This window comes from Exserohilum turcica (genome assembly GCF_000359705.1).
Source record: "Exserohilum turcica Et28A unplaced genomic scaffold SETTUscaffold_2, whole genome shotgun sequence".
In the NCBI taxonomy this organism is placed as follows: Eukaryota; Fungi; Ascomycota; class Dothideomycetes; order Pleosporales; family Pleosporaceae; genus Exserohilum; species Exserohilum turcicum.
Window position 1 is genome coordinate 306,029 of NW_007360025.1, and position 27,250 is coordinate 333,278.

At 55.0% G+C, this 27,250-nt stretch overlaps 12 protein-coding genes across 12 annotated transcripts; 5 read left to right on the plus strand and 7 right to left on the minus strand.

Annotated features, from left to right (window-relative positions):
• Window positions 1-935: 935 nt before the first annotated feature.
• On the minus strand, window positions 936-2,379 carry SETTUDRAFT_162827 (uncharacterized protein). The gene is made up of 3 exons (XM_008027049.1): window positions 1,958-2,379; window positions 1,350-1,885; window positions 936-1,298 (listed from the first exon to the last, which is right to left on the minus strand). Exons 1-3 carry the CDS (start codon window positions 2,272-2,274, stop codon window positions 1,153-1,155), a joined length of 999 nt encoding a protein of 332 aa, XP_008025240.1. The 5' UTR covers window positions 2,275-2,379; the 3' UTR covers window positions 936-1,152.
• A 327-nt stretch (window positions 2,380-2,706) lies between these two features.
• SETTUDRAFT_114957 (uncharacterized protein) lies at window positions 2,707-4,954 on the plus strand (the record flags this gene model as incomplete). Its single annotated transcript, XM_008027050.1, has 2 exons — window positions 2,707-2,916; window positions 2,968-4,954. 2 exons carry the CDS (start codon window positions 2,707-2,709, stop codon window positions 4,687-4,689), a joined length of 1,932 nt encoding a protein of 643 aa, XP_008025241.1. The 3' UTR covers window positions 4,690-4,954.
• Window positions 4,955-5,152: 198 nt separating this feature from the next.
• SETTUDRAFT_19097 (uncharacterized protein) lies at window positions 5,153-5,914 on the minus strand (the record flags this gene model as incomplete). The annotated part of the gene is made up of 3 exons (XM_008026681.1): window positions 5,153-5,619; window positions 5,664-5,741; window positions 5,809-5,914. 3 exons carry the CDS (start codon window positions 5,912-5,914, stop codon window positions 5,153-5,155), a joined length of 651 nt encoding a protein of 216 aa, XP_008024872.1.
• Window positions 5,915-6,233: 319 nt separating this feature from the next.
• SETTUDRAFT_134785 (uncharacterized protein) lies at window positions 6,234-7,389 on the minus strand. Its single transcript, XM_008027051.1, has 2 exons — window positions 6,508-7,389; window positions 6,234-6,446 (listed from the first exon to the last, which is right to left on the minus strand). The coding sequence occupies exons 1-2, from the start codon at window positions 7,360-7,362 to the stop codon at window positions 6,339-6,341; spliced, it is 963 nt and encodes a 320-aa protein (XP_008025242.1). The 5' UTR covers window positions 7,363-7,389; the 3' UTR covers window positions 6,234-6,338.
• Window positions 7,390-7,687: 298 nt separating this feature from the next.
• Window positions 7,688-8,845, plus strand: SETTUDRAFT_88799 (uncharacterized protein; the record flags this gene model as incomplete). The annotated part of the gene is made up of 2 exons (XM_008027052.1): window positions 7,688-8,020; window positions 8,087-8,845. 2 exons carry the CDS (start codon window positions 7,688-7,690, stop codon window positions 8,843-8,845), a joined length of 1,092 nt encoding a protein of 363 aa, XP_008025243.1.
• Window positions 8,846-8,926: 81 nt separating this feature from the next.
• On the minus strand, window positions 8,927-10,788 carry SETTUDRAFT_89304 (uncharacterized protein; the record flags this gene model as incomplete). The annotated part of the gene is made up of 5 exons (XM_008027053.1): window positions 8,927-9,846; window positions 9,902-9,980; window positions 10,044-10,505; window positions 10,587-10,617; window positions 10,667-10,788. 5 exons carry the CDS (start codon window positions 10,786-10,788, stop codon window positions 8,927-8,929), a joined length of 1,614 nt encoding a protein of 537 aa, XP_008025244.1.
• Window positions 10,789-12,092: 1,304 nt separating this feature from the next.
• Window positions 12,093-14,129, plus strand: SETTUDRAFT_162830 (uncharacterized protein). Its single transcript, XM_008027054.1, has 3 exons — window positions 12,093-12,157; window positions 12,373-13,887; window positions 13,939-14,129. The coding sequence occupies exons 2-3, from the start codon at window positions 12,385-12,387 to the stop codon at window positions 14,020-14,022; spliced, it is 1,587 nt and encodes a 528-aa protein (XP_008025245.1). The 5' UTR covers window positions 12,093-12,157; window positions 12,373-12,384; the 3' UTR covers window positions 14,023-14,129.
• Window positions 14,130-14,382: 253 nt separating this feature from the next.
• SETTUDRAFT_30922 (uncharacterized protein) lies at window positions 14,383-15,185 on the minus strand (the record flags this gene model as incomplete). The annotated part of the gene is made up of 2 exons (XM_008026809.1): window positions 14,383-14,942; window positions 14,990-15,185. 2 exons carry the CDS (start codon window positions 15,183-15,185, stop codon window positions 14,383-14,385), a joined length of 756 nt encoding a protein of 251 aa, XP_008025000.1.
• A 557-nt stretch (window positions 15,186-15,742) lies between these two features.
• SETTUDRAFT_114970 (uncharacterized protein) lies at window positions 15,743-18,967 on the minus strand (the record flags this gene model as incomplete). The annotated part of the gene is made up of 2 exons (XM_008027055.1): window positions 15,743-17,642; window positions 17,690-18,967. 2 exons carry the CDS (start codon window positions 18,965-18,967, stop codon window positions 15,843-15,845), a joined length of 3,078 nt encoding a protein of 1,025 aa, XP_008025246.1. The 3' UTR covers window positions 15,743-15,842.
• A 529-nt stretch (window positions 18,968-19,496) lies between these two features.
• On the plus strand, window positions 19,497-21,084 carry SETTUDRAFT_19104 (uncharacterized protein; the record flags this gene model as incomplete). The annotated part of the gene is made up of 2 exons (XM_008026682.1): window positions 19,497-20,103; window positions 20,153-21,084. 2 exons carry the CDS (start codon window positions 19,497-19,499, stop codon window positions 21,082-21,084), a joined length of 1,539 nt encoding a protein of 512 aa, XP_008024873.1.
• Window positions 21,085-21,456: 372 nt separating this feature from the next.
• On the minus strand, window positions 21,457-21,843 carry SETTUDRAFT_89157 (uncharacterized protein; the record flags this gene model as incomplete). The annotated part of the gene is made up of 2 exons (XM_008027056.1): window positions 21,457-21,654; window positions 21,793-21,843. The coding sequence occupies 2 exons, from the start codon at window positions 21,841-21,843 to the stop codon at window positions 21,457-21,459; spliced, it is 249 nt and encodes an 82-aa protein (XP_008025247.1).
• A 1,005-nt stretch (window positions 21,844-22,848) lies between these two features.
• Window positions 22,849-26,042, plus strand: SETTUDRAFT_30925 (glycoside hydrolase family 115 protein; the record flags this gene model as incomplete). Its single annotated transcript, XM_008026810.1, has 3 exons — window positions 22,849-23,371; window positions 23,419-24,943; window positions 24,998-26,042. 3 exons carry the CDS (start codon window positions 22,849-22,851, stop codon window positions 26,040-26,042), a joined length of 3,093 nt encoding a protein of 1,030 aa, XP_008025001.1.
• Window positions 26,043-27,250: the final 1,208 nt, after the last annotated feature.

The window sequence follows — 27,250 nt, forward strand, 5'->3', positions numbered from 1 at the left end:
AGGCTGGTTTTACATATGATTATTACTATAGAATAAAAATACACACACATACACATACACATACACATACACACACACACACATTTGAATTCCAGAATCATGGATAATACAGTCATGTTCATGCTCATGTTCATGCTCATGCTCATGCTCATGCTTATATTTATGCTCACACGTGCATCAACATCAAGCACATGATGATTAGATATGCTTTTCCAAATACAGACTTACTTTAGCCCAGAAAGCTACTAATACTACTACGTACATGGATATAAAGTTCATCAGCGATATCGGGATGAGGCGGGGGGGGGGGGCGATATTGCCACAGTCCCATAGTCCACACAGCTGACGACCACACACACAGATAGATAGATAGATAGATATATTAGTCACGCCACGACGATTTCCCTCCCCTTTCCCACCCTATGCTCTTGACACACTTCCCCAGCTTGATTAATCCACGTAGGAAGTAAGACTCAGCGGGACTAGGACTAGGACCAGGACTAGGACTAGGACCAGGGGTGAGGCATGGCATCGGGGGCTAAAAAAAATAAACAAAAGCTGCAATTGCAATCATGACGATTATCATCATATTGTGAGAGGAGGCAAATGCTAGGAACTGGAACGGCCGTAACAGTAACATGGGGGAGGGGGAGAGCGCAAGGGTCTAGCTAGCCCTGCATCGAGACCCCTCGCCCCCCCCTCGCCCCCCTCCCTTCCACTTTCAACCCTAGATGATGCAGGCTGGGCTATGCAAGGGGATTCCCTGGAGCGGCTGTTTTTAGCTTGCTTGAGGAGGGGGGAGGGGGTGGATGCGTGGGATCCAGGGACCATGACCATGACCATGACCATGTCACATGGGGGGCTGGAATTTCATCAGGTGCAAGACGTATGCAGATGATGGATGATGATGATGCAAAAAAAGCCAAAATGTGTGTGCACGTGTAATATCATTTGTCTCATGCTCTATGCATTATCCGTGTCGTGTGCTTCTCTTCCATTTGCATGAGCGGCAATATGGGCTCACGTTGCTTTGTCCGCGTGTACTCTACGTCAGCTCTAGGCTAGGATGTAGTGCTGTGTGGCACGTTGCCTGTTTCCAGGTCTGACATTTCTCAGACCCAACAACCCTGCCTTTGTGCAAGTCGACAACTTCTATTCCTCCATCTCGACATCGTCGCCGTTTGCGTGGCCGCTTTGTCGTGCGTTGGGCTTGGGTACCGAGGCTTCCTTGTCGATCATTTGCCGCGAGACCGAGACAATGTTGTCTTCGATCAGTTGCTGTCCCACGTCCGAGATGTCTGGGGTGCCTTGTTAGCATGGGCTTGAAACAACAAGCACAAAAAACATACGCTTCTTTGGGTCCACCTTTCCAACATATCGTGTCTTTAGTTGCTCCTTGGTCAACTCCGTCTCTTCCTTCACCCGCTTCTCGTACCCGTCCGCCAATGTAACTAGCTTCTGCAGCCTATCCGTATTCCGCTCAGCCTCGCCCTTAAAGTCGTCCATGAGTAGCGCCTCGGTCCAGACGTGCTTGTGCAGGTTCATCAACATGTTCTCCTCGAGCGCAGTCTTTCGGTAGTTGATACCGATCGAGTAGTAGTGGCGGTTTAGGCCGTGGATGAGGGCTTGAATCGAAGGCTTGTTAAGGTGACCGACGTTGGATGTCGTCTGGCGGGGCTCGTGGCCCATCATGAGCGTTTGCGGGTTGATTAGGCGGAAGGCATCGATGACCACCTTGCCCTTGACCGACTGGATGGGGTCGACTACGACGGCCACGGCGCGGGGTGTGAGCTGCTCGAACGACTGCTGTGTGTTGATGTCGACCGACGACAGCCAGCAGCCAAAACCAGGATGTGAGTGGTACCAGCCAACAACCGTCTCTTGCCTGTGTTTGTCAGCGGGATGCACCAGGCGGGAGCATGTGGCGGCCTCTGGTGCTCAATGCCCAGCTGCATACCTTCCTGTTTGTCGAAGCATGTCCATCATCTTGGTCTGGAAGACGGGGTCAACAGCCTCGACCGAGACACCTGTTCCCGACTGCGGCATGGCGAATACGTCCACCACTCGTACTGTGTAGTCGTCGACAAACTCTCCCAGCATCAGCCCCATGACTTCCATAGGCACACCTGCGCGGCCGTGTCGCAGCATCTTGAGCAGTGCCAGCGACGAGATGTAGACGGTTTCCGAGTTGTCGATCAGGTTGGTGTCGGCCTGGGGTCCTCCCATACCGCTCATGCCTTGAGCGGCGGCGAGCATTCTGCTTAACCGATCCATGGTGGTGTATCGGTAATCGGTGTGCTTAATGAGGCAGATTCAAAGGGCTTGGTGGAGAGACGGAATTACGGGCCCTTGATTGAGTGACGTGAGCGTTTGGGTGAAGCGGCGGCGGCGATGATGAAGCTATCGCTGCCCGGAGCTTCACGTAACTGCGCGACTGCCAGATCCGGCGATGCTGTTATTCCGGTACCGGCGCTAAGCAGGGGTCCCCTGCCGCAGCTCGATGCTCAATGCCCGCGTCTTTGTTCAAAGCTTCCCCCATCTCTCGTCCAAACCCCTCCACCTTCTGCCGGCTATTTAGTCTCCAGGTCGTGATAGACTGTCGCACCCAGCGCGCATCGCAAGACACGAGCAAACGACCCTCATCCACCCCAAAAATATCCCAACCACTCAGATATAATTACGTAGCTGCGCGCAGCCACCAAAGATATGGTGGACGGAAACGACATGGCAGCCCCAACGGGCGCCGTCCACAGCAATAACGGCACCGCATCGCAGCCGAAGAAGGTCGCATACTTTTACGACTCGGATGTGGGCAACTACGCCTATGTTGCGGGGCATCCCATGAAGCCCCATCGCATACGCATGGCGCATAGTCTGATCATGAACTATGGGCTCTACACCAAGATGGAGATTTACGTAGGTGCATTCTTTGTGCGAAGTCTTCGCATCATTGCTAACAAGACGCAGCGCGCAAAGCCAGCCTCCAAGTATGAGATGACACAGTTCCACACAGACGAGTACATTGAGTTTCTGCACAAGGTCACGCCCGACAACATGGAACAATTCACTCGCGAGCAAAGTAAATACAATGTGGGAGACGATTGCCCGGTGTTTGACGGGCTCTTTGAGTTTTGCGGTATCAGCGCGGGCGGCACCATGGAAGGCGCCGCTCGCTTGAACCGAGGCAAATGCGACGTCGCTGTCAACTGGGCCGGTGGTCTGCATCACGCGAAGAAGAGCGAGGCCAGTGGATTCTGCTACGTCAATGACATTGTCTTGGGTATTATTGAGCTGCTCAGATACAAGCAGCGTGTCCTCTACATCGACATTGACGTCCACCACGGCGACGGTGTCGAAGAAGCTTTCTACACTACCGATCGCGTCATGACGGTCTCGTTCCACAAGTACGGAGAGTACTTTCCAGGTACCGGTGAACTCCGCGACATCGGTGTCGGCGCCGGCAAGAACTACTCGGTCAATTTCCCCCTGCGAGACGGCATCACCGACGAGACATACCGGAACATCTTTGAGCCCGTCATTGAGGCAGTCATGACCTACTATGGGCCTGAAGCTATCGTCCTACAGTGTGGTGGCGACAGTCTCTCTGGAGATCGACTCGGCTGCTTCAACCTGAGCATGGATGGACACGCAAACTGCGTCAGGTACGTCAAGAGCTTCGGCGTGCCGGTTATTGTCTTGGGAGGCGGTGGCTACACCATGAGGAATGTTGCGCGAACCTGGGCATACGAGACGGGAGAGCTGGTTTCCGAGAAGATGTCCAAGCAGCTTCCTTTCAACGACTACTACGAATATTTTGCGCCCGACTACGAGCTGGACGTACGACCATCCAATATGGAAAATGCCAACTCTCACGATTACCTGCACAAGATCAAGTCGGCAGTCATTGAGAACATCCGGAGAACGGGAAGGCCATCCGTTGAGGCTTTCACAACCATTCCGGACGTGCCCTCGGCCCTGGGCCGCGCAATGGACTCTGACGCTGAAGACGAGGACGACGATATGGATGCGGATGAAAACCCAGACGTGCGCATGACGCAACGCCAGCGCGACAAGCAGGTCGAACACGAGGGCGAGCTTTATGACGCAAGCGACGATGAAGATTACAAGAACAGCCTCGGAGTGCGCGCCCAGCCTGGTGTGAAGAAGAGGCGGAACATTACCGATTTCCCTAATCCAAACGCAGCACCGGCTGATGAGCTGGATGGCGTAGAAGAGACCAATGGTGCAAGCACTGTTTCAACCCGACAAGCCTCTGTGGGCGCAAAGTCGCGCACACAAACTCCTGCTGCTGCCGAACAGGAGGTTGACAAGGACGGTGATGTCGACATGGATGCGCCGGCTCCTGAGGCCGCTCCAGAGCCTGCTCCCGAGGCTGCCCCAGAGGCCGCCCCTAAAGCTGCTCCTGAATCCGCTCCTGCACCAGCCACTGCTCCTGCTCCCGTCGTTGAGCGGGACCCATCTCCTGCGGGCGTTGTGACTCCACCCGAGTCGCCGCCCACTGCGGCGCCGGCGGCCATGGCACCCACATCAGCTCCCGTAGCTGATGTTGAAATGGCAGACACTGACGAAAAGGCGGAGGAGACTACTGCTGCAAAAGAAGAGGGCGAGGCAGAACGCGACAGTGAAAACGTCAAGGGTGAAGTCCGAACAGAAGTCGCCAAAGAGTAGGAATTCCGAGGCGGACGACTGCGACGCATAACGTGCAGTGGATAGTTGCATTCGAGAGGCGTTCATTTCTTGGTCGCGATACTTTGGTCAGGATCTTGTAAAAGGCAGCGAAGCGGGACTGGTGTTTTCGGTGTGCATGGATCTTATTGGATATTGGGGAATACCTTTTGTATGTCTGTTACGTTTTTTTTTCTTTGTCGTTTTCCATCATTCCTCTTTGCTTTGTGCTTGTAAGAGTTGTTTGACATTGGATATACACAGTCTCACATACGATCAACTCTCTTTCTTGAGACACCTCGTTTCTCACATGCTCCTCCCATTGCGACAATTTTCCCGTTGTTCCCTTTTATCTATCCATGTCTCTCCATCAGCTCAGCAATCCTCGTCCTCCAGATCCCACACAGGCGCCTTCCCACACACCCTTTTCCCCCCTCTACATTTCTGCCTCTGCACCCTCCCCTCCTCACATGCCCTCATGACACGCTCGTCTTGATTCACCAGCCCCGCAACCACGCGCTCGGCCTTGGACGCAAACCCGCTCATCAGACACTTCCAATGGCCCACTGAACCTACCATCTGGATCAACACGCGAACTCGCGGTCTCGTGGGGGCTGCGAGACCCGCAGCCGCTGGAGCCGCAGACCCGAATTGGCATGTGGGACGCGGGCCTTGGGGTTTGCGGGACGGCAGGATCACAGGTGGCGTGGTACTCGTCATTGTACTCGTCATTGTAGTTGTAGTTGTAGTTGTCGAAGTGGACGTTTTCACAGCATCTTGTTCCGCCTGGTGATTTGTAGCCGGTACACTTGCCTCGGTTTCCGAAGTAGCAATACCAGTTCCAGTTGCAGTTGTAGTTCCAGTAGTAGAAGGAGATGGACAACCCGAGCGCACCACCCCTGTTGAATCCAAATGCACCACGAGCGCAATCTTCTGCAGCACAATCGACGTCCCAGCATGGCTTCGCACGCGCATACTCACAATCGGGATGCTGGCGGCTAGCGGATTCGGGTCCGGCGTGTTGAGGTAGCAGCGCGTGAGGAAGGCGAGGTGTTCTTGTGATAGGAGATGTTAGTTTTTTGTTTCGATGGAGAGGGGGAAACGCTGCGTGGGAATACGAACTCGATGTCTCGTTCATGGTGTCTTTGTCGATGCAGTGAGGGGCGAGTTGGATGTTGAGTTCGGAGAAGAGGCGCATGCGGAGGGGGTCGATGGGTTTGTTTGCCATTTTTTTCTCTCTTTTTTGTGGCGGGCGGGCGGGATGGATGGGTGGGTGGGTGGGAAGAAGAGCTTGGTTTTGTTATTATTGTTGTGGTTTGGTAAGTGTGGGTGTGGGTGTGGAAAAGGAGAAAGGAGGGGTTTGAAAGGATATAGACATATGTACATAGGATAGCATGGCTTGTTTCTGGCTGATTGCTTCATGTCCTATTCCATTGGCAAAAAGTTTGCTGTAGTCTCCTAGCCTGTGGTCTGTTGTAGACGGCTGTTTGTCAGTGGTAATCAAAAACCACGGGTTCATGCATGAAAATGCGAGACCTGCAGTGGTCTAGATGGGATGGATTCTTTCAAAATCTAGCGAGATGTTTATGAAACATGTAATCAACAATCCAGCTGCTGTTACCTGTTTCCTCGCTACACTTGATCGAGGTACATCACAGCACCAAAGGCATATTGTCCAGATCGATATCCAAGCCAGAACTCAACTGCGGAATCTGGGTGTAATGGCTCTGATCCAGTAGCATTCTCGTCGACTTTAGTGTCTGTAAAGCGTATTAGCAGGGCCAATCATTCGATTCAGATTCAACAACACTGAAGATTTACCTCGGCATAAGTAGGCTGCTGATTTCTCTTCATCATTTCCAAAAACGCCCAAGTCATGGCTCCCGTGGCACGGCCCTGGATATTAGCATCCGCACTTGTCTGGTCGTCCTTGCAGCCGGAAAACATGGTGACCATCTTGCGCTCACTGCCATACTGTCCAGCAAACTCTCCGGATGCGAGTCCCTCCTCCTGCTCCTCGCCAAAGTGCCTGAGGCCCTTGAAAAAGGAGCTGGCGCCCGCAAGAAGATGCTGGGCCTCGCCCATCTTGTCAAAGGTGAAGCCGCCGGAGATGATGTCGCGGGCTTCTTCGGCAAGATGGATGCCCGTCTTCAAGTTGTCCATTAAGCTGATCTGGCCGTCACTGTCGGAGCGGTAGACATAGGGGAGTTCGAGCGCACTACCCGAGTGGCAGCAGTCCATGATGACAAACAGTGTGCAGTCACGGGCCATGTACGTGACGAGATGCTGGTGCAGAATCGTACTTGAAATCTGGCCTCGCTGTTCAAAGTCGACGGGCACAAGCGATGCATCCAAGCCCGTTTCCGTCCTGTTCCGGTCGACATCTGCGACCTGGCCGCCGTGGCCCGAGTAGTGCAGAAACAGCGTGCAGCCGGGCTCCGAGACCAGCCAGTCCATGGCGGCGAGGATGTTGTGGCCCGTAGGGTAGTAGGGCGAGTCCTGTGGGACTTCCGGGCGGTCAGTCAAGATGACGCGGTCCTTGTGGGAATTGTCGTAGCCACGATAGGAAAGGAATTCGGCCATGTTGTCCACATCCGAGTGGCAGCCACGTAGTTCGTGGCTGCTGCCGACATAGTTTATGCCGATGAGCAGGCTCTTTTTGCGTTGGTAAGACATGTCGTTTGTGTAAAGACTGAAGAAGGGGTGTGGCTGAGGAAATTGGGATTCCGGTACAAGTGGCTGAAGGCGGCCGCGGAGGAGAGGGAATGGTGCGGTATTAAGCGTCGAGGGGTCGGTGAATGAAGTGGCCGATCTCTGCCCAATCGGCGTGGCTGAAGCAATGCCTGATTCACGCGTCCCGTTCCGCCCACGTGCACCCGCGATCGTACCTGTGTATCGGATACTCAACACATGACGTCACGTGGTTTCTCCAATGTCCTGGGGCGGCTGCAAACTGCGGTCCATGGGCGTAAAGACTGCTGTCGTCAAGTATCGCAAGCCAATGAACCGTGCTATTAGCCCTCCGCCCACAAAGCGGCGCAAGACGACCGCCTCCACCGCAGCAGCATCAGCATCCAAGCCCTGCGACATCAAACCTGCACGCCCCCCAACCCTACGCATCTTCTCCTGGAACATCAACGGCATCTCGCCCTTCCTCCAGCCCCCAATCCCCTCATTCTTCCAAGCCACGCAAGACAAAAGCAACTTGAAACAAGCACAGCCCCCCATCCATGCAGCCTCTCTCCGCGCATTCCTGCACCGCCACCACTGGCCCACGCTGCTCTTCCTGCAAGAAGTCAAAATCAGCGCTCAAGACACAAAAGCCCAAGATGCCGTTCGCACAGCCGTAAATGTCGTCTTGCCTTCAGAACGCGGCGCCGACTCAGATGGCGCTGCAAAGCGCGACCGCCCACTGTACACGGCACACTTCACGCTGCCGACAGATACCCACAACGCGCGGGGTCCACGCGGCAGCGGAAAGGTCTACGGCGTATGCAGCATTGTACGTGACGGTATTGCTGATTTCCACGACATCGCCGTGCGAAACGTCGACTGGGACTGCGAAGGCCGTGTTTCCGTTGTGCAGGTTACGTGTCCTCAGACACGGGCTCGCCTCGCCATTTTCAATATCTACGCTGTGAACGGGACGCAGAATGCGTATCGTGAGGGTCATACTGGCGCTGTGTGCGGCACACGACATGATCGCAAGCGCGAGTTTCAGCGCTTGCTGATGCACGAGTGTAGGGTGCTGGAGGCACAGGGCTGGGACGTGCTGCTCGCTGGGGACATGAATGTTGCGCCGGATGAGCGCGATGGGTATCCTAAATTAAGGGTGTTTCCTCACGACCACGTTGTTAGCCGTGCGGACTTTCATGAAAAGTTGCTTGAAGGTGGCGGTGATGCAAAGGAGAGCGGTGGGCTGCATGGCGTTGATATCTGGAGGAAGATGCATGGAGAGGAGAGGAGGTATACGTATTTCCCGCGCAATAGAGAGTGGGGATCTAGCTGCGATAGAGTGGATTACTTTATTGCTGGACGCCGGTTTTGGGATAAGGGTTGTGTCAAGGCGTGTGGCATCATGGACAGCGAGGCGGAACGCGGACCTAGCGACCATGTACCTATATGGGCTGATGTTGAGCTCAAAGCAGATGCGAACTGACGGAAAGAAAAGGCGAGTTTTATGTCAAACACTCCGAGTCTTACTCATTATAGCTACCAAGTTCTGACAGCATGGCAATCCTCACGCGTCTTCCTCAGCCCCAGGATCAGCGACAAAGAACGGACTTGTCCCCATGCCATTGAAGGCATTGACTTCCCAGAATTCCGTCGTGCCATGCAGCACCTCGTAGCGATTCAACGCTCCACATCCGCTCTCGCTGTTGACACACACGCTCGTCAGCTGTCCTGCAATCCGCTGTCCTACCTCCTGTCCCTCGAACCACGCTCCGTGCAGAAAACCAAAGTACTCTGCGCTCATGGCCTCGCCGGCAAAGTACAGTTTCCCGACGTTGGCGCGCAGATTCTGATGCATTTCAAGCGTGGTGCCAGCGGGCCAGTTGGAGTAAGAGCCGTAGGACCATGGGGTTTGGGTCCAGCGCGGGTAGGTAAACGCTATGGGCTCTGGAACGGTGATGTTGGGGAACATTTTCTGCAGGACAGCCATGCCTTCTGCTTTTGTTGCTTCGTCGTCTTGCGCCTCGACGCGGTACGATTGCTCGTCGACGAGCGTGGCAAAGATGATGTTGGAGCCGGGCAGATATCCTTCGGTCGAGAGACTCTGCCACACGGTGTAGTAGCCGCGCGTCGTGGGGTCTGCATACAGGAAGAACTGCTTGTCGTCTGGCCAGAAGGTCTCGTTGAACTGGAAAAAGAGCTTCGTGTATGTGCCAAATGAAAAGTTGGCAATGGCGGATTGCTTCCATTCTGGTAGTTCGGGCTCGAACGTGATAACATCGTTTTGTAGCACACCGAGAGATACAGTCGAGATGGCGTAGTCGGCTTCTATGCAGGAGCCATCGGAGGTGGTAATGTGAACGCTGGTGTTTGAGTAGGTAATGTTTGTCACTATCGTGTTGAGAAGGAGACGGGGATCGTTTGGCGTGAGGAACTTGGACGCTTGGTGTTTAAGCCAAGTGTTGAAGCCGCGTTGATCAGTGCAAACTGCACACAAATCAGTCCGAAACCCTGCTTGCATGTAAACTACATGGGTACTTACAGTTGCTGACCTCGGAGAATCCATAGTACGTCAAATTGTACCCCGTGATTCCGTAAACGAAGCTAGACTCCTCAGGCGTCTACGTATATCGAAGAAAGTCAGTTTTTGCTTTGAAAGCAAACAAACCGGGCAAGTAACTTACTTGAGCAGCCTCCCAGTCCCACAGATAGTATTCGACTGCCTTGCGAGCAGGATCGCCCTTTGGCCGCCATCCGCTCTGCCAAAGCCCTGCACGGAACGACCTATCCTGCAGGTTCTCGGAGAGTATGGTGCCAGCATTCTTCTCGAAAACACTCCAGTACTCTTCAAACTCCTCGAGGATATGCGTGTAAACGACGGCGCCAGTTTCGTTGTACGTGGCAATGGAAAAGGCATCGGAGTTTGGGCTCGTGAGATTGACTTGCTTGGAGAAGGTCCAAACGGGATTTTCTGGGCCATATGGCGTGTTCTCGCCTAGACCGGATATCCAATTCGCGCCCAGTTCGACGGTGTACGGGTTGCCGCTGGGATCAGAGCCAAACTGCGTGTTGCGCATGCGGCCTCCAATGTGATCCTGGTACTCGATGATGAGGAAGTCGGAGATGGACTGGTTCGAAAGTGCTTGCTGCGGGGACGTTAGGGCTATGGGATTGAATATGATAACTTTGCAGTCGTGAAAATCTAGTATTGATGGGGGCATACTCACTGCTGCTGTTATGCCCGCAACGCCTGCGCCTCTAGAGAAAATCAGTCTGTAGGTTCACACGTAGATTGACTCCCACATACATGATGGCTACTTTTGTTTTCCTGCATGTACTGTCGGATTGGCGCCCACGAATCGTTGGCGCGGCGCAAGTCAGGGCCGGCACCAGCCCAATGGCTACTAAGAGACTCTCGACCGCGACCATGATGAGATTGTTAATTGCAAGACGCAATAAACCAGCGCACCTACCCAGGCAGGTACTTAAGTTTGCATAGGGCAATTTCTATTAGCATTTGTAGCCGTCATGATTGCTCATGTCTCGTATAGTGGCTGCGACAAGTCCCGCATTGGGCAGTATGAGCTGACTCGAGGTTGAGTACTCCAATCGGGTACGAACTTGGCGGGCTGTATTCTATCGCTTGTTGTGGGGTTGTACTACCAGCAGTGGGAATGCCTTGGTTGTACCCTTGTAACACCCCTCATACTTCTTCTGCAGTGGTTGACGGAGGACAGCCAGAGCAATATGAGCTAGGCCCGAAAGCGTAGGCCATCATGCAGAGGCGTGGAAAAGGCATGGTGTGGGGGCGCTGGCTGCATGGGGGCCCATTGTACTCCTCGGATCACTTGCTAATGGCATACAAGAGCGATGAGGCGTTGCGGAGACTGTGTGGATGCCGACGGTAGCATGCCGACGATGGGATGTGATGTGTGGGCCGCGATGCCGTATCCCGCTAGTGGTTTGCGTGGTTAGCATTCAACATCAACGCCGTGGTGAGGCGAGGAGGAAGCCGGCAAAAACACATCAGCCAGGGACACCCTCGCACGCACACTGACCCAACCGCAGCGTGTCCGCCAACATGACGCCTAGTGACAAACGGGCGCTGCCACACACGCTGAGGATAAAATAAAAACCACCTTGGCTGCAGAACAAGTCGTAATCATGCACCGCCGAGCATGCACGCCGAGTGGATACGCGCAGGATGCGGGAGGACGGCGCAGGGATTTCCACGACGGCGCGGGACGACTACAGCGGGGGCCCATATGATCCAACCAGGAGAAAACCGGAGATACATCTGAATCCTCCCCAGAAGAGACATGGTTTGCGTATGTATAAAAATAAAAACCGCACAGAGACACGTAAGACGAGAGAGAGCCTATGACAGTTCTAGTCTTCGTAGTTGGACCCTACGGATTAAACTTCCGAGGGCGCGGCGCTCATACCGAGTGTGTATGTGTTGAGGGACGTTGGACCGCAGTGCCGAATGGGCGTAATCCGGTCGTATTCACTCCATAGGTATAACCGAGTCCCGCGGTTCTTGCGACGAGAAGAGGACGAGGAGGGGGTGTGTGTGTTCACGGCGATGATAAAAGTCAAGCTTTTTCCAAGCTTTTTCTTATTTTCTTCCCCCCTCCCCCTCCCTTTCGCCTGCGTGTGCGCCTTCCTTCCGCGTTGGACTGACGACGGCTTTTCCGCCTGAGCTCTCCACCTTTTTCTTTTTTCCGGTCGCAAGCTGGGCATCCTATCCTGGGAGTCCATTCAAGAGAAAAAAGGAAAAGAAAAGAAAAGAAAAAAGGTAAGAGCGATCGCAGCCAAAAGTGCAGCCGAGTAGCAGAATGTCCAGGTTGCGGTGGTTGCTCGGGAATTGTGTGGGGGGATGTCGGGTGGCGATCTGAGACATGCGATCGGAACTTGATTTGGTCAACACAGCTGCTCCAGGAACCCATCCCTCCCCTTCACTCACTCTTGCTCTCACCATGTTCCAAAGACTGCTGCTAACGCTGGCTCCAGGCCACAGCAGCCATGTCGTCGCCGGCCATGGCGCTTGACGAAAAGACGGCGCGGGAGGAGAAAACGCCGCGCGAGTCGCACGCGCACGAGTCACGGGACAGCGCGCACGACGACGACGACGACGACGTCGAACGCCAAGACGACGCCCGCCGCCCGCGATGGCAGCAGACGTGGAGTGCACTCGAGCGGCGGCTCGTCGAGCACAGCCTCGAGGCGCGCGGCATCCAGCGTGTCGAGCCGCACGAGCGGCAGGACTTGGGTGTGCTCGGCTACTCGCAGATAGGCATCTTGTGGTTTAGTATCAACCTGGCGGCCAACAACATCACGCTCGGCATGCTGGGGCCTGCCGTGTATTTCCTCGGGTTCAAGGACGCGTGCTTGCTGGGCGTCTTTGGCGCGCTGGTGGGCTCGCTCGTCGTGGCGTATATCGCTATATTCGGCCCACGCAGCGGCAACAGGACCATGATCTTCTCGCGCTATGTTACCGGGTGGTGGCCGTCCAAGGTCATCGTGCTGCTCAACCTCACCGTGATGCTGGGCTACGGAATGATAGACTGTGTGATAGCGGGTCAGATCCTGTCGGCCGTCTCCGGAAACTCCATGTCTGTCGTCGTGGGCATCATCATGATCGCCATCATCACCTGGGCCATCACGACGTTCGGGTACCAGCTCTTCCACTACTACGAGCGCTGGGCATGGCTGCCCCAGGTCTTTGTGCTCTGCATCTTAGCTGGCGTTGCGGGCCCCAACTTCAACACAGCGTCCAAGTCCGAGGGCGACCAGAATCCCGATACCGTCGTCGGGAGCCGCCTCAGCTTCTTCGGCCTGACGCTTGCATCCGCCATTACATACGGCGGCGGTGCAGCCGACTACTCCGTCTACTACCCCGAGCACACGTCGTCTGTGAAGATCTTCGCCATGACCTTTGCCGGCCTGTGGTCCAGCTGCGCATTCGCCTACATCCTCGGCATAGGCCTCGCATCCGGCATGGCGACCAACGCCGCTTGGAAAGGAGCATACGGCATCTCGCAGGGCGCACTCATAATCGAAGCCTACAAGCCTCTGGGTGGCTTTGGGTCTTTCTGCGGCGTAATCGTGGCCTTGGGCATGATCGCCAACCTCATGCCGCCCACGTACTCGTCTGGCATCGACGCCCAGATGCTCGGCCGCTACGCCGCCGCCATCCCACGCGTAATCTGGAACACAATCGGCGTCATCATCTTCACCATCTGCGCGCTAGCCGGCCGCGCCCATCTCGCGGAAATCTTTACAGACTTCCTCGCCCTCATGGGCTACTGGGTCTCCATCTGGTTCGCCCTCGTCCTGGAGGAACACATGATTTTCCGCCGCAAGACGGGCTTCAACTGGGAGGCGTGGAATCAGCCTGATAAGCTTCCAATTGGCATCGCGGCTTTCATTGCCTTTGTTATTGGCTGGATTGGCGCCATCATGTGCATGGCTCAGGTGTGGTATATTGGTCCTATCGCCAAGAAAGTCGGAACAGCGGGTGCTGATGTATGTTGAAATCCACATTCCATTCTATCCAGACATACTAACAAGTTACAGATGGGCAATTTTGTCGGTTTCGCGTGGGCTGCGCTGGTGTATCCGCCGCTGAGAATGCTGGAGCTCAAGCGCTTCGGTAGATGATTTAAGCTGCGTTTGTGTCGTTCCAAGGTCATATTATTCCTCGCCCATACATCGTGGCTAAAAAAGAACTGTACAGCTTAGTTACAGCAAGTTGTTCACACGTCAAGTTGCATACATTCCTTTTGCGATCAACTCTCCACACTTTGTCTTGTTATGTGAATGCCTCGAGGAAGAGCAAAAGCTTGATTAAGTATCTTGCCGGTGTGTCTGCTTGATCGAGTATATTGCCGGTGTGTCTGCTTGATCGAGTATATTGCCGGTGTGTCTGAAAGAACTCTCCTCCCAACGCCATGCCGTTCTACAGAACCTGCTTGTGTAATGTCCATTTGCCCAATCCCCCAGTGCCCACACATGCACTCTTTACCACTGAGGTCTCTCCGTGCGCAGCATCAGCCATCCCTGCTCATCGTGTGCCAATTTGCACGGCGTAAGAGGGCAGTTACCCAGCCTATGCTTGAGAGAGCACCTCCACCTTGCACACGTCTCGCCACGATCTGTACAGCTGCGGCATGTCGCATTGTTGTCGCACTCCAAGTTATTGGCATAACATTCCGAGCAGGCAAACACCGTCTTGGGTAGCTGTGTATTCGCGTTTGGCTTGACGAGGTGTGCGGCACCCTGAAGTGACATGCCGTTCTTGGTGATCTCCAGGAGGCGATTCTCGCAATGCTTGAGTTGGGCTTCAGCAGTCTTGAGCTGAACCCGCTGCTCACGAAGCTTGATTTTTAGCTCTTCATTCTCACTTTCCAGACCAGTCGCTATGGGGCGATTCTCGCGGTGCTTAAGCTGAGCTTCAGCAGTGTCGAGCTGAACCTGTTGCTCGCGAAGCTTGTTTTTAAGCCCTTCAATCTCATCCTCTAGCTCAATGTTCCTAAGGCGCTCTTTCATGAGTTCGAGGCGCAGGTCAGGCGAGGACGAGTCTCGGCATCATTAGTGTGTATTCCCATCATTGTGTGTTATGAATCACCTTTTGGCGCAGCTGGGGGAGGCGGTGCAGAAGCAGCTGGTGGCGACTGTGCAGAAGGAGCCCGTGACGTGACGGCATACGGCTTCTTCTCTCGCATCAAACGTGTAAGATCCGCAAAACTATCGCGCATCCCGGGCTGAGTGGAGTTCATGTTGTTGTTGTCGTCGTCGTCGAAGCTGATCAGGTCTTCAGTCATAGTAGTAGCAATGCAACTGAGAGGGAGAGTGAGAGACGACAGTGGGCTAGTGTAGCAGTGTACCTGTGTGGCGCATAGGGGAAAGAAAAGTGAGAGTGAGAGTGAGAATGAGAGAGAGTGTATGTGTATGTGAGAGAGAGGAGAGGTGAAAAGACAACAACTTTCGGAGCAGAAATTCAGTCACGGCATTTGCAGGAAGGTTCGGTTCTAAGCAACGACGCAGTCACCGCCAACGCACGCACTTGTAGAGTAGGAACGAACGATCAGGTCATCACCACCCAACATGAGGAAAAAATGCAATTAAATTCTACAGCATGAAAAAAATCCAGATACAACATGTTGATGCACACACAAATAACAAAAACAACAAGCCCCATGACCACGCAAATGCGCTGTGCAGACAACAAAAAAAAGACCGAACACGATGAAGGGGCCTCCAGAGCAAACTATGATACAGTTCCTTCTCACGGCCGCTTTTTTCGCTTTCCCAGAATTATGCAACAGGACATTCCTCGCCATACAGCGTTAACAATAAAAAAAGGAAAAAAAAAGAGATAAGAATTAAACACGGAGAATAGATCTCTATACAAGCATCCAAGTTTCATCCTCGCTTTCATGTGCCCCCATGTTCCCTTTACCTCTAGCGCACAGCCGTACCTAACGACTTTCCCTCCTTTCTGGTGTCGGCCCGGGCACCATGATCTTGAAGGGCATCTCACGTCCTATGCCACCGGCCATACTGACGGGTACATAAGGAGTGAAGATCTGTTGGTTCGGTTGAGGTTGCTGATGCTGTCCTTGTTGATGAGGCGGCGCCGGCGCCAGCGCCTGCTGTCCACTTGCGGTGGTCTTCGGTAATGACTGTCCACGGCTCTTCGGTCTCCCCCCTGCCGGACTCTGCGGCCCGTATGGGCTGGGATAGGTGGGCATGTTCGTGGGTGCTGGGGCGAGTTGACGTGGTCCGCCGCCAAACTGGCCACCTGCAGAACTAGTAGGCGGGGCAAGAGGGATGCCTTGTTGATGGTGCGGTGTATGGTGCGAAAACGGGCTAGGGAAAGAGCCAGTCGGGATCGCAGCAAGCGGCGAATAGGGCATCATCATGTGATGTGGCGGTCCTGGAGCAGAGACATACATGTAGTGCTGCGGTGGGCCAGGTGGGCCAGGTGTATAATGAAGATATGCTTCGGGAGGCGCATGGTGAGGACTGTGCTGCGGGCCAGCGTGCTGTGCATGGTGAATTGGCGATGCTTGCTGTGACTCCGGTTGTTGCGGTTGTGGTGTAGCACCAGCGGTTGATCCTACAGACTGCCTTGCGCCTTTTCGATTTGCAGAATTCGATCTTGACGGTGTCGGCTTCGCTGGCTTGCCTTCCTTCTCATCCTGCTCTCGTTTTTTGGCTTTGCGTTCGGCCCACCACATCGTCATTGACTGGCTTCGCTTCTCGCTCTTGACACGCGGCTTCCGTCTTGATCCCGAGGCGGGTGCCGACTCGTCAACGTAGTTATTGGTATACTGACTGAGTGGCGCAGTGAGCATGTACGCGTCTGGCGTACTGGACTCACTTGGATGTACCAGCGGCACCTCTTGAGGCGGTGCAGAATTCTGTGGCGTGCCTTGGAAAACCGTCTCAGCAGAGTTCGGTGCCATCAAGGGTGTACTTTCTGCAAAAGGCTGGGTATCGATAGTAAACTGACCTTGACCTTCACTCATCGAGTTCAGTGCCGGAGGCGGTGCTGGTGTCGGTGCTGGTGCTGGTGCAGGTGTATTAGGGCCATGCGCCGATGGTGTGGATGCGCCCGCATCAGCTGGCTTCTTGCGTGGGCCTTTCTTCACTCCGTAGTCGCTGCGCCGGGCAGAGTTCTTGCTGCCAGCCGGACGCCCACGCTTGGGGTTTACTTCAGTATACTCATCGACATCCATGGCTGATGACTCCTCGTCGCCAGAACTTCCGATGATGGATTCTTCTCGCATTTCTTGTATGCGTTGGTGGAGTAGATTGCTGGCTGTTACCCGAGCACGCTTTGGAGGCCTTGCTTCTGGCTCCGGAGTCTCTGAAGCTGGTTTTGCAAATCTGCTAACTCCCTTCTTGCGGGCACCGCCCCAGCCATTGTGCTTCTTGGGGGTGCTGGTTCCCGTGCCAGCGTCGGTGCCGTCAAACTTGCGGGGAGCCTTTCGCTGTCGCTTGGACGGACGGCCTTCGTTTTCTTCCTCGTTTTCTTCTTCACTTGGAGCCGCTGACTCTAGCATATCGCGCGTTCGGCGCGTACGGAGCTCTCTGCGACCACCCTTTTCTGCGCCGGGCCGCTGGGCCCAAGGATCCTGGCAACCTGATGGCTTTTTCGGATCATACACGTAGCCGTATAGATCTGCCTCCTTCATGTCTTCAAAGACCTCTGGCGCCAAAGGAATTCGCCCACCATTGCAAGCTTTCTTGGCTGGGTGCATGTGGGGCGCGGTCTGGAACAGTTAGTGGTGAACAAGTTGAATGTCACAAACCGACTCACCCTTGCATCCAACATGAGGTACTCATCCTGCCACGCTTTGAGGATGTGTTGCGCGTTTTCAGTCAACGCATAAAGATTCTCCGTGCTTCTTTGTGCCGCAGGGAACTTGGTCAGAGCAGCAATAGCCGCCTGTACATCCGCCATTGGCTTAAAGCGCTTCTGCAAAAGGTAGTCGGCCCTGTCCTCGCATTCGGCCTCGACTGGCGAAGGCGCATCGTAGATGAAGGGATCCGGGAGGTCAGAGTCGGAGAGAACATCCTCTTCAGGCTCCAGTAGTTTCGGGACGGCCGACTCAGCCGGCGTTGACACGGATTCTCTGGGAGTTTGCGATGCTGACTGTGGCAGCAAGGAGATCTTGGGGACGGCCAGCCTGTTTGATGTTTTTGACGCCGACTCAGACTTGGAATCAGGCGGCGGCGCCGATGTATACGAGCCTGCTGCGTTGGAATCATCCAGCTCGGGCGGCTGGGAGCCTTGCGGCGTGCGCGAAGATTTGTGCGCGAGGTCCATACCATCGTAGTCAGCCTCACTTTCGTCGTCGTCGATTGCTTCTTCGTTGTCTTCGTCTGAGTAGTCAGTCACGCTACCGCCCATGCGAGTTCGCGTCTTGGCGGTGCTGATCGGCGTACTCTGGTTGGACAGTGGATCATCGCCGTCTGTGAAAGAGAAGCCAGCAGTACCATTGCGAGCAGCTCTCGAAGAAGCAGACGAAGCAGCCTTTGCCATGCCGCCTCGGGCTCGGCCGCCTCTGCCTCGTCCACGACCGCCGCGGCCGCCGCGTCCGCCGCGTGAGCCTCGACCACCGCGACCGCGGCCTCTTGGCGCTGGCTGGGGCGCCACAGCAATGTCGTCGTCGGTTTCTGAGGCGGTCTCGTCCTCAGATTCGGTGGCGTCATCCTCGGGACTGGGCGAACCCTCTGAATAGGAGCCGGCGGCGGGCTTGCGCTCCTTGGGCAGTTTGCCGTGGTGCTTCTTGAGGCGGTTGAAAAACTCGGGTGACAAACCAAAGACCATGAACAGGGGATGTTCGTACGAGGCATAAATCTCGGACGCCGCCTCGAAGGAATTGCCAGAGATGTTGGAGGCCGAACGTGTCGTCTTCCTGGTGACGGTGGGACTCAGTTTAGTAGGACTGCTGTTTGGTGCGACGGCCTCGGACGCATCTGTTTTTGATGGGGCTGGTTTTGCTCCTCGACCACGGGTGCGGGTAGGCGTGTCATCTTGCTGCGAATTCCTGCGCTGCGAGGAGCGCGCAGGCGCATTCTTGGAGGCAGGCATTGGGGAGAGTCAGCGACACGGGAGCACGAACTGAGGGCGGGTTTGAGATTAGGGCGCATCCGGCGAGGCAATGCTTCCATAGAGGGCCCCAGGGAGGCGTAGCGCGCGAATCGCAAGCCTGCTAAGGAGACGCAAGCCGCTCAGGTCGACAAGATGAACAAAACCTCACGCCGCAGCAACAAGGTCGCGCAATCCGGCGCGAGCGGCGGCCAGCGGGTCTCAAGGAAAGAAAACGGCAGACGGATTAGTCCGCGATACGACGTGTGATGATCTTTGTCTCGGGGTCGTGGCTGCTACAGCAAAAGCGAACCATGATGCGCTTGGCGCATGCTCGGGCGGCCAATCAGCGCCGCCACGCTAAATTGACGGGCATCTACCTGTCAGATGCTCCAGCACAATACGCCGACGTCCCTGCCATCGCCGTGCATCTGCAAGACCGCCGCCGTCACGTCTGCTCACGGCCAGCGCCGCCCTTTTTGCCTTCAGCCACGCCCGCTGCAGCGCCTCCCTGTGTTGCCCGCCGCCCGCAATGCCCCCCAAGACCGCCGACGACGAGCTGGCGGAGCTGGCGGAGCTGGAGAAGCTGGCCGAGACGCCTGCGCCCCCGCCCAAGCACGCCCGCGGCGCTCGCCCACCACGGCAGCGCTTTGAGACCGAGGACGATGCCCTCAAGGACCTGGACGAGCTGGAGCAGCTGGGCAAGGCGCCCCAGCCCACGGTGCCGCGGCAGACCAGCCGCCCCAACACGCCCAAAGTAGCGTCGTCGTCCGCCTCCAGCAACCGGCGGGCCCCCGGCGTCGCCACGCCCTCGTCCACAGGCTCAGCACGCACAAGCGAGGACAACCGGCCGTCGGCACCACGCAAGTCGGGCGAGAGCACCCGCTCCTACCACCAGAGCTTTGTGCCGTCCCAAGACGAGCCCGCGAGGCAGCCGGCGCCCGAGCCAAAGGAAGAGAAGCAAGCGGGGGGGTCTTGGTGGGGAGGCGGATGGGGAGGGCTCGTGTCCACCGCCACGGCAGCAGCAGAGACGGCACGCAAGCAGGCAGAGGCAGCCTACCAGGAGCTCCAGAAGAACCAAGAGGCCCAGCGGTGGGCCGAGCAAGTGCGAGGGAACGTTGGTGCTCTTCGCGGCATCGGTACGAGTCTCGCGAGCACCCGCCATCGCCCCATACTGACAGCACGCAGGAGGCGAACTCGGCAAGCGTGCCGTGCCTACCTTCACAAACATCCTCAACACACTCGCACCGCCAATCTCTCAACATGAACGTCTACAAATCCACATCACACACGACCTCATCGGCTACCCCTCGCTCGACCCGCTTGTCTACCAAACATTTGCTGGAGTCATGGCACAAGTAGAAGGCGGCGACCTGATGGTCATTCAGCGCGGCTCCGAGTCATCACAGCGCGGGTCGTTTGACGGATATCGAGGCGGAGGCGGAAGCTGGAATGACGGCCCATGGTGGCGCCACAATGAGAAGCGCGACCTGGGTGTGGTCAAGGGACTCGTCGAAGGCACCAAGCTTGCTCGCGTGAGCGCTGAATCCTACGCCAACGAATTCTTCAACGCAAGAGGCGGCATAGAAGAAGCTGCAAAGCATGCCACGGAAGTGCTGAGTGAGACAAATCCAGTCAGGAGCAGCGACATCTTTATTGCCATCCAGGCCATCAGCTACCCAGAGCAAGACGGGCTGTTCGCATCATCCTCTTCGGAAGAAAAGGGAGACGTCGAAGAGCAGGACGACGACGGAGAGCAGGTAGCCTTTGCAATCTACCTCCACGATCCCGTACACGGTATCAGTTTCAAGAGCATTTCACAATCTTTCCCTTCCAAGTGGGTCGAGTGGCTGGACGCGCCGGCCAACACCGAGGTCGAGGGCGAGGAGCCCCAGCTACCACAAGAAATTCAAGAAATCATCGAAAGCGGCGGAGTTGATCCACGAGAGTGGGTCAGCGAATGGATGGAGGAGACGATCAATCTCAGTGTAGGCATCGTGGCGCAGCGCTATGTTGCGCGCAGAATGGGAGTTGGAGAAGGTGGCCTTGGCAGGGGAAAGGCACGGGAGGCGGTCCTTGATGCTGGTGGTGGTGAGGCTGCTCGAGCTGGAATCATCTAAGGAGTTTTCTAGTTGGCAAAGTTCTTTCCATTTTTTTGGGGGCCACAGGCACGGCGCAGAACTACTTCTACTTCAGAGTGGATAATCAAAGTATTCCACACGGTGCCAAGATGACGTTCCTCACTTTTGCTCGTCGCGATTCAGTGCTGTGGTGTCGTGATGCTTGACTCGAGTCAAGCACCTTGCACAATGGTCGCACACTGTTGTCTTCCCTCCCCCACATGCGCAAGTCGGAACCTGCTTGACTGTGCGCTCTGCGGCCTTATCCAAGGCTGCTCGGTCAGCGATGCTCACAGCATGCCCAGTACGTGAGTTCAGCATGCCCAGTCCGTGCCGTACCCTTTCAAGATTATCCGCATATCCGACAAGCTTTCAGCCAGACTTTTTCTTGTCTCCACCTTCCTTCTTGTCCTTTTTTCCTCCCTTGAGCAGCTCCAAATGTCCGGCCTTTTGCGCGAGAAGCTTCTCCGTTTGCCCGACTAGACCGGCGCTACTCTTGTGCTTGATCTTGTTCTGCGATATGATTGACGCTTTCTTGGGCTTGATTACGCGCGCGCCGTGCTGAACGCGCTGGGAGGGCCTATAGCGGGAAAAAAAAGTTAGCAGCACATCAACTACGCGGAACACGGCGCACAGTGGCGTGACGGGCGCGCAAAACCTTCAGGCATTACCTGCAGACTGTACAGCTGGTTCGAGCGGGGGTTAAACTTGCTTTTTAGGTGCCGCGGCCTTGGTCTTCTTGACGGCTCCTTGAGCCATTGCGGAGGTTGCTCCTGGAAGCGTGGGGCGAAGAAGAGAACGAAGATTCGAGGTTAAACAATCCTGGACGACTGGGCTGGCGGGAAGTGTCTTTCGGGCGATGACGTTCCGGGTACCGCTCACGGGGCCAAATGGGCCTCGGAATGCTTGCTTGGGGTCTTTCGGTGGAGAAAAACGCAAAGACGGTTACTCTGGATAATTCACGAATCGCGGCTCCCAAACGTTTTTTCGCGATGCTTGGCACGGCGTAGCGCTAGCCGAGCCGGGCATGGCGCTTTGCGGGAAGATGTCCAATGCGCACATTTAGCCTTTTCACCCCATCCTGGTGAGCCTCCCCACGGCCCCGGAGACCCGTTTTCCAAGCCTCGCGCCCTTCCTTCAGCCTCCAATTTATCCTGACCGAGGCACCCCGCCCTCGCTTTCTCCCCTTTACGCCGAGACACTCGCAAAGTTAAAAGCCCGGAATAATTTGCTTATGGCTTCATTGCAACAACGGCTTCTGGCACGCGGCTGGATCTGCGCACATCGCCAATCAACCGTACGGCCACGCCATGTGCAACTCCACAAGTCTACATATAGCCAGGATCTGGATATTTGCATCCTGCATGCGTGCCGCCATATCACCAAGGCCGACCGACTACTCTTCTAGAAGCCGTGCAGCTCCAAGTGGGCTGGGTCACGTCCACTATTGCAATTTAGCCTTGCACAACAACCGGTCGGGTAGAGAAGACCGCTAGCACCAGTCACATGGGTCAGTTTGCCAGCGATCCAGGAACACCTGGATCTGCTAGGACTAGTACATCATGCCTAGACATTGAATGGGGGGCGCCATTTACACGATGCGCGTTGACTAGTTGGTTAAGGGGATAAGTTGGTGGAGACCATAGGGAATGGGGTAAACGTGCACATCACTGGACAATGGTCTGGGGAAGCATTCAAAAGCAGGGGATCCCCGCATCGTTGTGGTGCTGTCCAGGACGCTGCTCAACGACCTGACCAAGCATAATGGAGCTCCTCTCTCGCACCGTACTTGGTGCTGTGTCATTGTCTCTTGCTTTTGCCGGCTCCGCCTCGGCATTGGAGCCTTTCCGCAAGCCCACCATTGCAACCGCGAGTGGCAATGGTGCAACCCTTCTTGCGTCCCGTGGCTCTTCTGTGAGCATTCACGCCGATGCCGCCGACTGGCCTGGTGTTTTGCGTGCGGCGCATGACCTCGCCATCGACTTTGGCCGTGTCACTGGCACAAATGGCACACTGACGGCTTCCGGTACACCAACAGCGAATGCTTCCATGATCTTCAATGTCACTGGCATCAGCGAGGACTGGAGTGTTAGTGGCAGCAAGGCCGCCAACTCTTCTTCCGCTGGAACAATTATTGTCGGCACCATTGGCAACTCAAGTCTGATTGATGACTTGATTGCAAGTGGCAAGCTCGATGTCAGTGGGGTCAAAGGTCAATGGGAGGCGTACGTCAGTGCCGTTGTGCAGAACGCCGGCAACATGAGTGGTGAAGCGCTTGTCATTGCCGGTATGTGGATCAAACAGATTTGATCGCCAGACTCTAACGCCCTACAGGCAGCGACCGACGTGGTGCCATCTACGGTATTTACGACCTCTCAGAGCAAATTGGTGTCTCGCCATGGCACTGGTTTGCCGATGTGCCCGCCAAGAAACACGACTCTATTTACATGCTCAAAACCACAAAGGTTCAGAAAAGCCCGTCTGTCAAGTACCGTGGTTTCTTCATCAACGACGAAGCGCCCGCTTTGACCGGCTGGGCGAACGTCCGCTACCCGATTTCTCCCTACGGCGCACCCTTCGGAGCCCAGTTCTACTCCAGGGTCTTTGAGCTGCTGCTCAGGTCAAAGGCCAACTACCTCTGGCCGGCCATGTGGAATGGCATGTTCAATGTCGACGACCCGCGCAACCAGCCATTGGCTGACGAGTACGCCATCGTTATGGGTACATCGCACACTGAGCCGATGGTGCGCGCTACACAGGAATGGAGCAAGGTGGCCAAGGGCTCGGAATCAGGCTGGTCATGGGCGACCAACAACAAGACTCTGTACAACTTTTTCATGGAGGGTGCCCAGCGCGCTGCTCCCTATGAGAATGTTGTTACAGTCGGCATGCGAGGATATCACGACACGGCCATGTCGGCAGATGTACAGACCAGCGTACTCGAGGCCGTCGTCGACGCACAGGAGGAAATCCTCGACAAGGTCTACGGCAACGCGTCTGAGGTTCCCCAGATGTGGTGCTTGTACAAGGAAGTGCAGGACTATTTCGAGGCGGGCATGAAAGTTCCCGACTGGGTTACCCTCCTCTGGACTGAAGACAACTGGCAGAACATTCGCCGCCTTCCTGTCGGCGATGAGAAGAAGCGATCTGGTGGTGCCGGTGTTTACTACCACTTTGACTACGTTGGTGACTCGCGAAACTACAAGTGGCAGGACACGATCCAGCTTCAGAAGACGTACGACCAAATGAGGCTGGCCAAGGACCGTGACGCTGACCGCATCTGGATCGTCAACATTGGCGACATCAAGCCTGCGGAAATCGCCATCAGTCACTGGTTTGACATTGCTTACGATATCGACGCTTATGACGAGACCTCCGTCCCCGAGTGGCTCACTGGCTATGCTGCTCGCAACTTTGATGAGGAGCACGCCCAAACCATCTCGGACATCTTGGACGAGTACGGCATGCTGTCCAACATGCGCAAGTTCGAATGGGTCGAGCCGTCTTCCTATAGTGTGCTCAACTACGAGGAGGCTGACCACATCCTTGCTCGCTGGGAGGCCCTTGCCGCCAAGGCCAATGCCGTCAACGACGCTCTTCCCGCTGAGCAACGACCTGCATACTACGAAATTGTTCTCCACCGTGTGCTCGCTGGTGGCAACCATGTCGCCATCCAAGTGGCTGGAGCCAGGAACAAGATCTACGCGCAAATGGGACGCAACAGCGCCAATGCCTGGATGCAGCGTGTTATTGATGGCATGATGATTGATTACAAACTGACCAAGCTGTACCACACACAGCTCAACGGAAAGTGGAACCACATGATGGACCAGACCCATCTGGGATACCAAGGATACTGGTAAGCTTTGGGTGTTTGTTGCGGAAGAGACAATCTTTGCTGACATTTTGACAGGCAACAGCCAATGCGTCAATCGACACCAGACCTCCGCTGGGTACAGATATTCGAGCGCTCGCTAGCAGGCGACATGGGGATTTCGGTAGAGGGCTCCAACGCCACCATCCCTGGTGACGATCAGTACCACAGCAACGGCGGGTCTTCTCTGCCCCTGCCCAACATGACTCCCTTCACGCCCAAGCGGTGGATCGAAATCTCGCATCGTGGCACTGGCGACTTCTCGTGGAACATCAGCGCCGATCCTTTTATCACGCTCTCCCAGGCAAAAGGCACCATGAAGCCCAGCGACCCAGACGTCCGCGTCTACGTCGACGTCGACTGGAGCAAGCTCGACACGGGATTCGGCGCAAAGAGCACCCTCAACTTTAGCGCTTCCACAAACTTTGGCACCCAAGGCGGCAAGCCTCAAGTCACGTTTATGGTAAACAAGACATCTGTTCCCGCCGACTTTACCGCGGGCTTCGTCGAATCCGCAGGCCAGCTTGCATTTGAAGCCGAGCACTACACGCGCACGACGCGCGGATCGGCAAACGTGTCGTACATGGTTCTGCCCAAGTACGGGCGCACGCTGTCTGCCGTGAAGCTCGCCGACAATCTCGCCGAGGGCCTCGACGCGGCGAGCGCGCCGAGCCTCGAATACGACTTTGTCACTTTCACGCCGCTGACCAAGGACACGGGGCTCAACGTCACGCTCATCCTCACGCCTACACACAACATCAATCCCAAGATGCCGCTCGCATATATTGCGCAGGTCGACGACGGACAGCAAATCCGCCGCCAGTACGTTATCGATCAGAAACAGCCGAATTTTCCCGTCGGCTGGGGCGTTGCGGTCGCGGATAGCGCTTGGTACAACACAACGAACCACGGGGCCCTGGCGCCGGGCAAGCATACGCTCAAGCTGTGGCTCGTAGAGGCAAACGTCGTGCTGCAGAAGGTGGTGCTGGATCTGGGCGGCGTGGTCAAGAGCCATAATGGCCCGCCTGAGAGCTACCGTATTGGTGGTGGTAGTAGTAGTAGTAATTCTACGCTGCATAGATAGTTGCGCGCGTATTCTTTCTAGTCTGATATTTTTATTTCCATTTTGCAAAAGTCCCCAGGATTTGCAAAAAAAAAAGTGGACACTTTTTTTTTGGTACTGGGATAATGAATGAATAATGTAAATATTAATCCCATCATTGTGACAACAAAAAACTCAATTCTGTCTGTGTCCTCTGCTTTCCCCCCCCCCCTGTTTTTCACTTTGTGTGTTCTTGTGTATTTCCCATGGCACACATGTGCCACTTGTTCATTGCAACCCCAACTCCAAATTCCAAAATTCCAAAATCCAAACCCAAATCTAAATCCAAATAATAAATTTTTTTTATTTCCTTTGTAAAAAAAAAAAAAAAAAAAACATATCAAAGGGTCTGACTAGGCATGCAATAAAGTTTTGGCGAGCATCAACATTTGAATTTAGTTTGCATGCTATTATTGTCATGATGATTATTATGACCATGATTTATTATCATGATGTTTGATGATGATGATGATGATGATGATGATGATGATGACAATGATTCGATTTCTCTTCTCTGGGTGAATGAATGTGCACATCAGTCAGCACATTCAACAGGGAGATAGGAAAGAAAAAAAAAGAATCACCGAGACAGAGATGCAAAGAGATGAGTACGAGTCATGTGGTGTCGAATGGTTATTGCGAGAACGAGGTGAGGTGATTGGGCGGGAATAAGGGGGGGGGGTTATTGAAAGGGCCGAATAGGAGGAGTTTGTATGTGTGTACGGAGGTGCCTCACAAAAGTTTTGTCCTGCCAAGAATAATTTAGCCGAAATCTGGCCGCTCTCCTACACAACGCCTATCTCTCCCCTCTATATACTCATTACCACCTTGTAGCTCAATTATCTTTGGAATATGTATAAGAATACGCTCAATCCAAGCTTGGATCTTAGCTTGTGGGAGATCTCTCCAGCAATTTAGCCAGATTCTAGTTGCCTCCGTTCTTGACTGTGGAGCTCCTTTCTTTGTAGTCTCTCTCTTCATGTAGAACCAGCATGGCTCAATACAGTTACAGTCTGGAGAGTTGCCAGGCCAAAGTAGTCTCTCGACGTTGGATAGACTATAGACAACGTTCTGATACTGGTGGGCGTGCCCAGGTGCCTTATCCTCCATAACTACGGTCTGAGGCCTATCTTGGAGGCACTCTTTGGCGAAAGGAATCAGCTTTGGGATCAGAACGCAGCTCTGATATC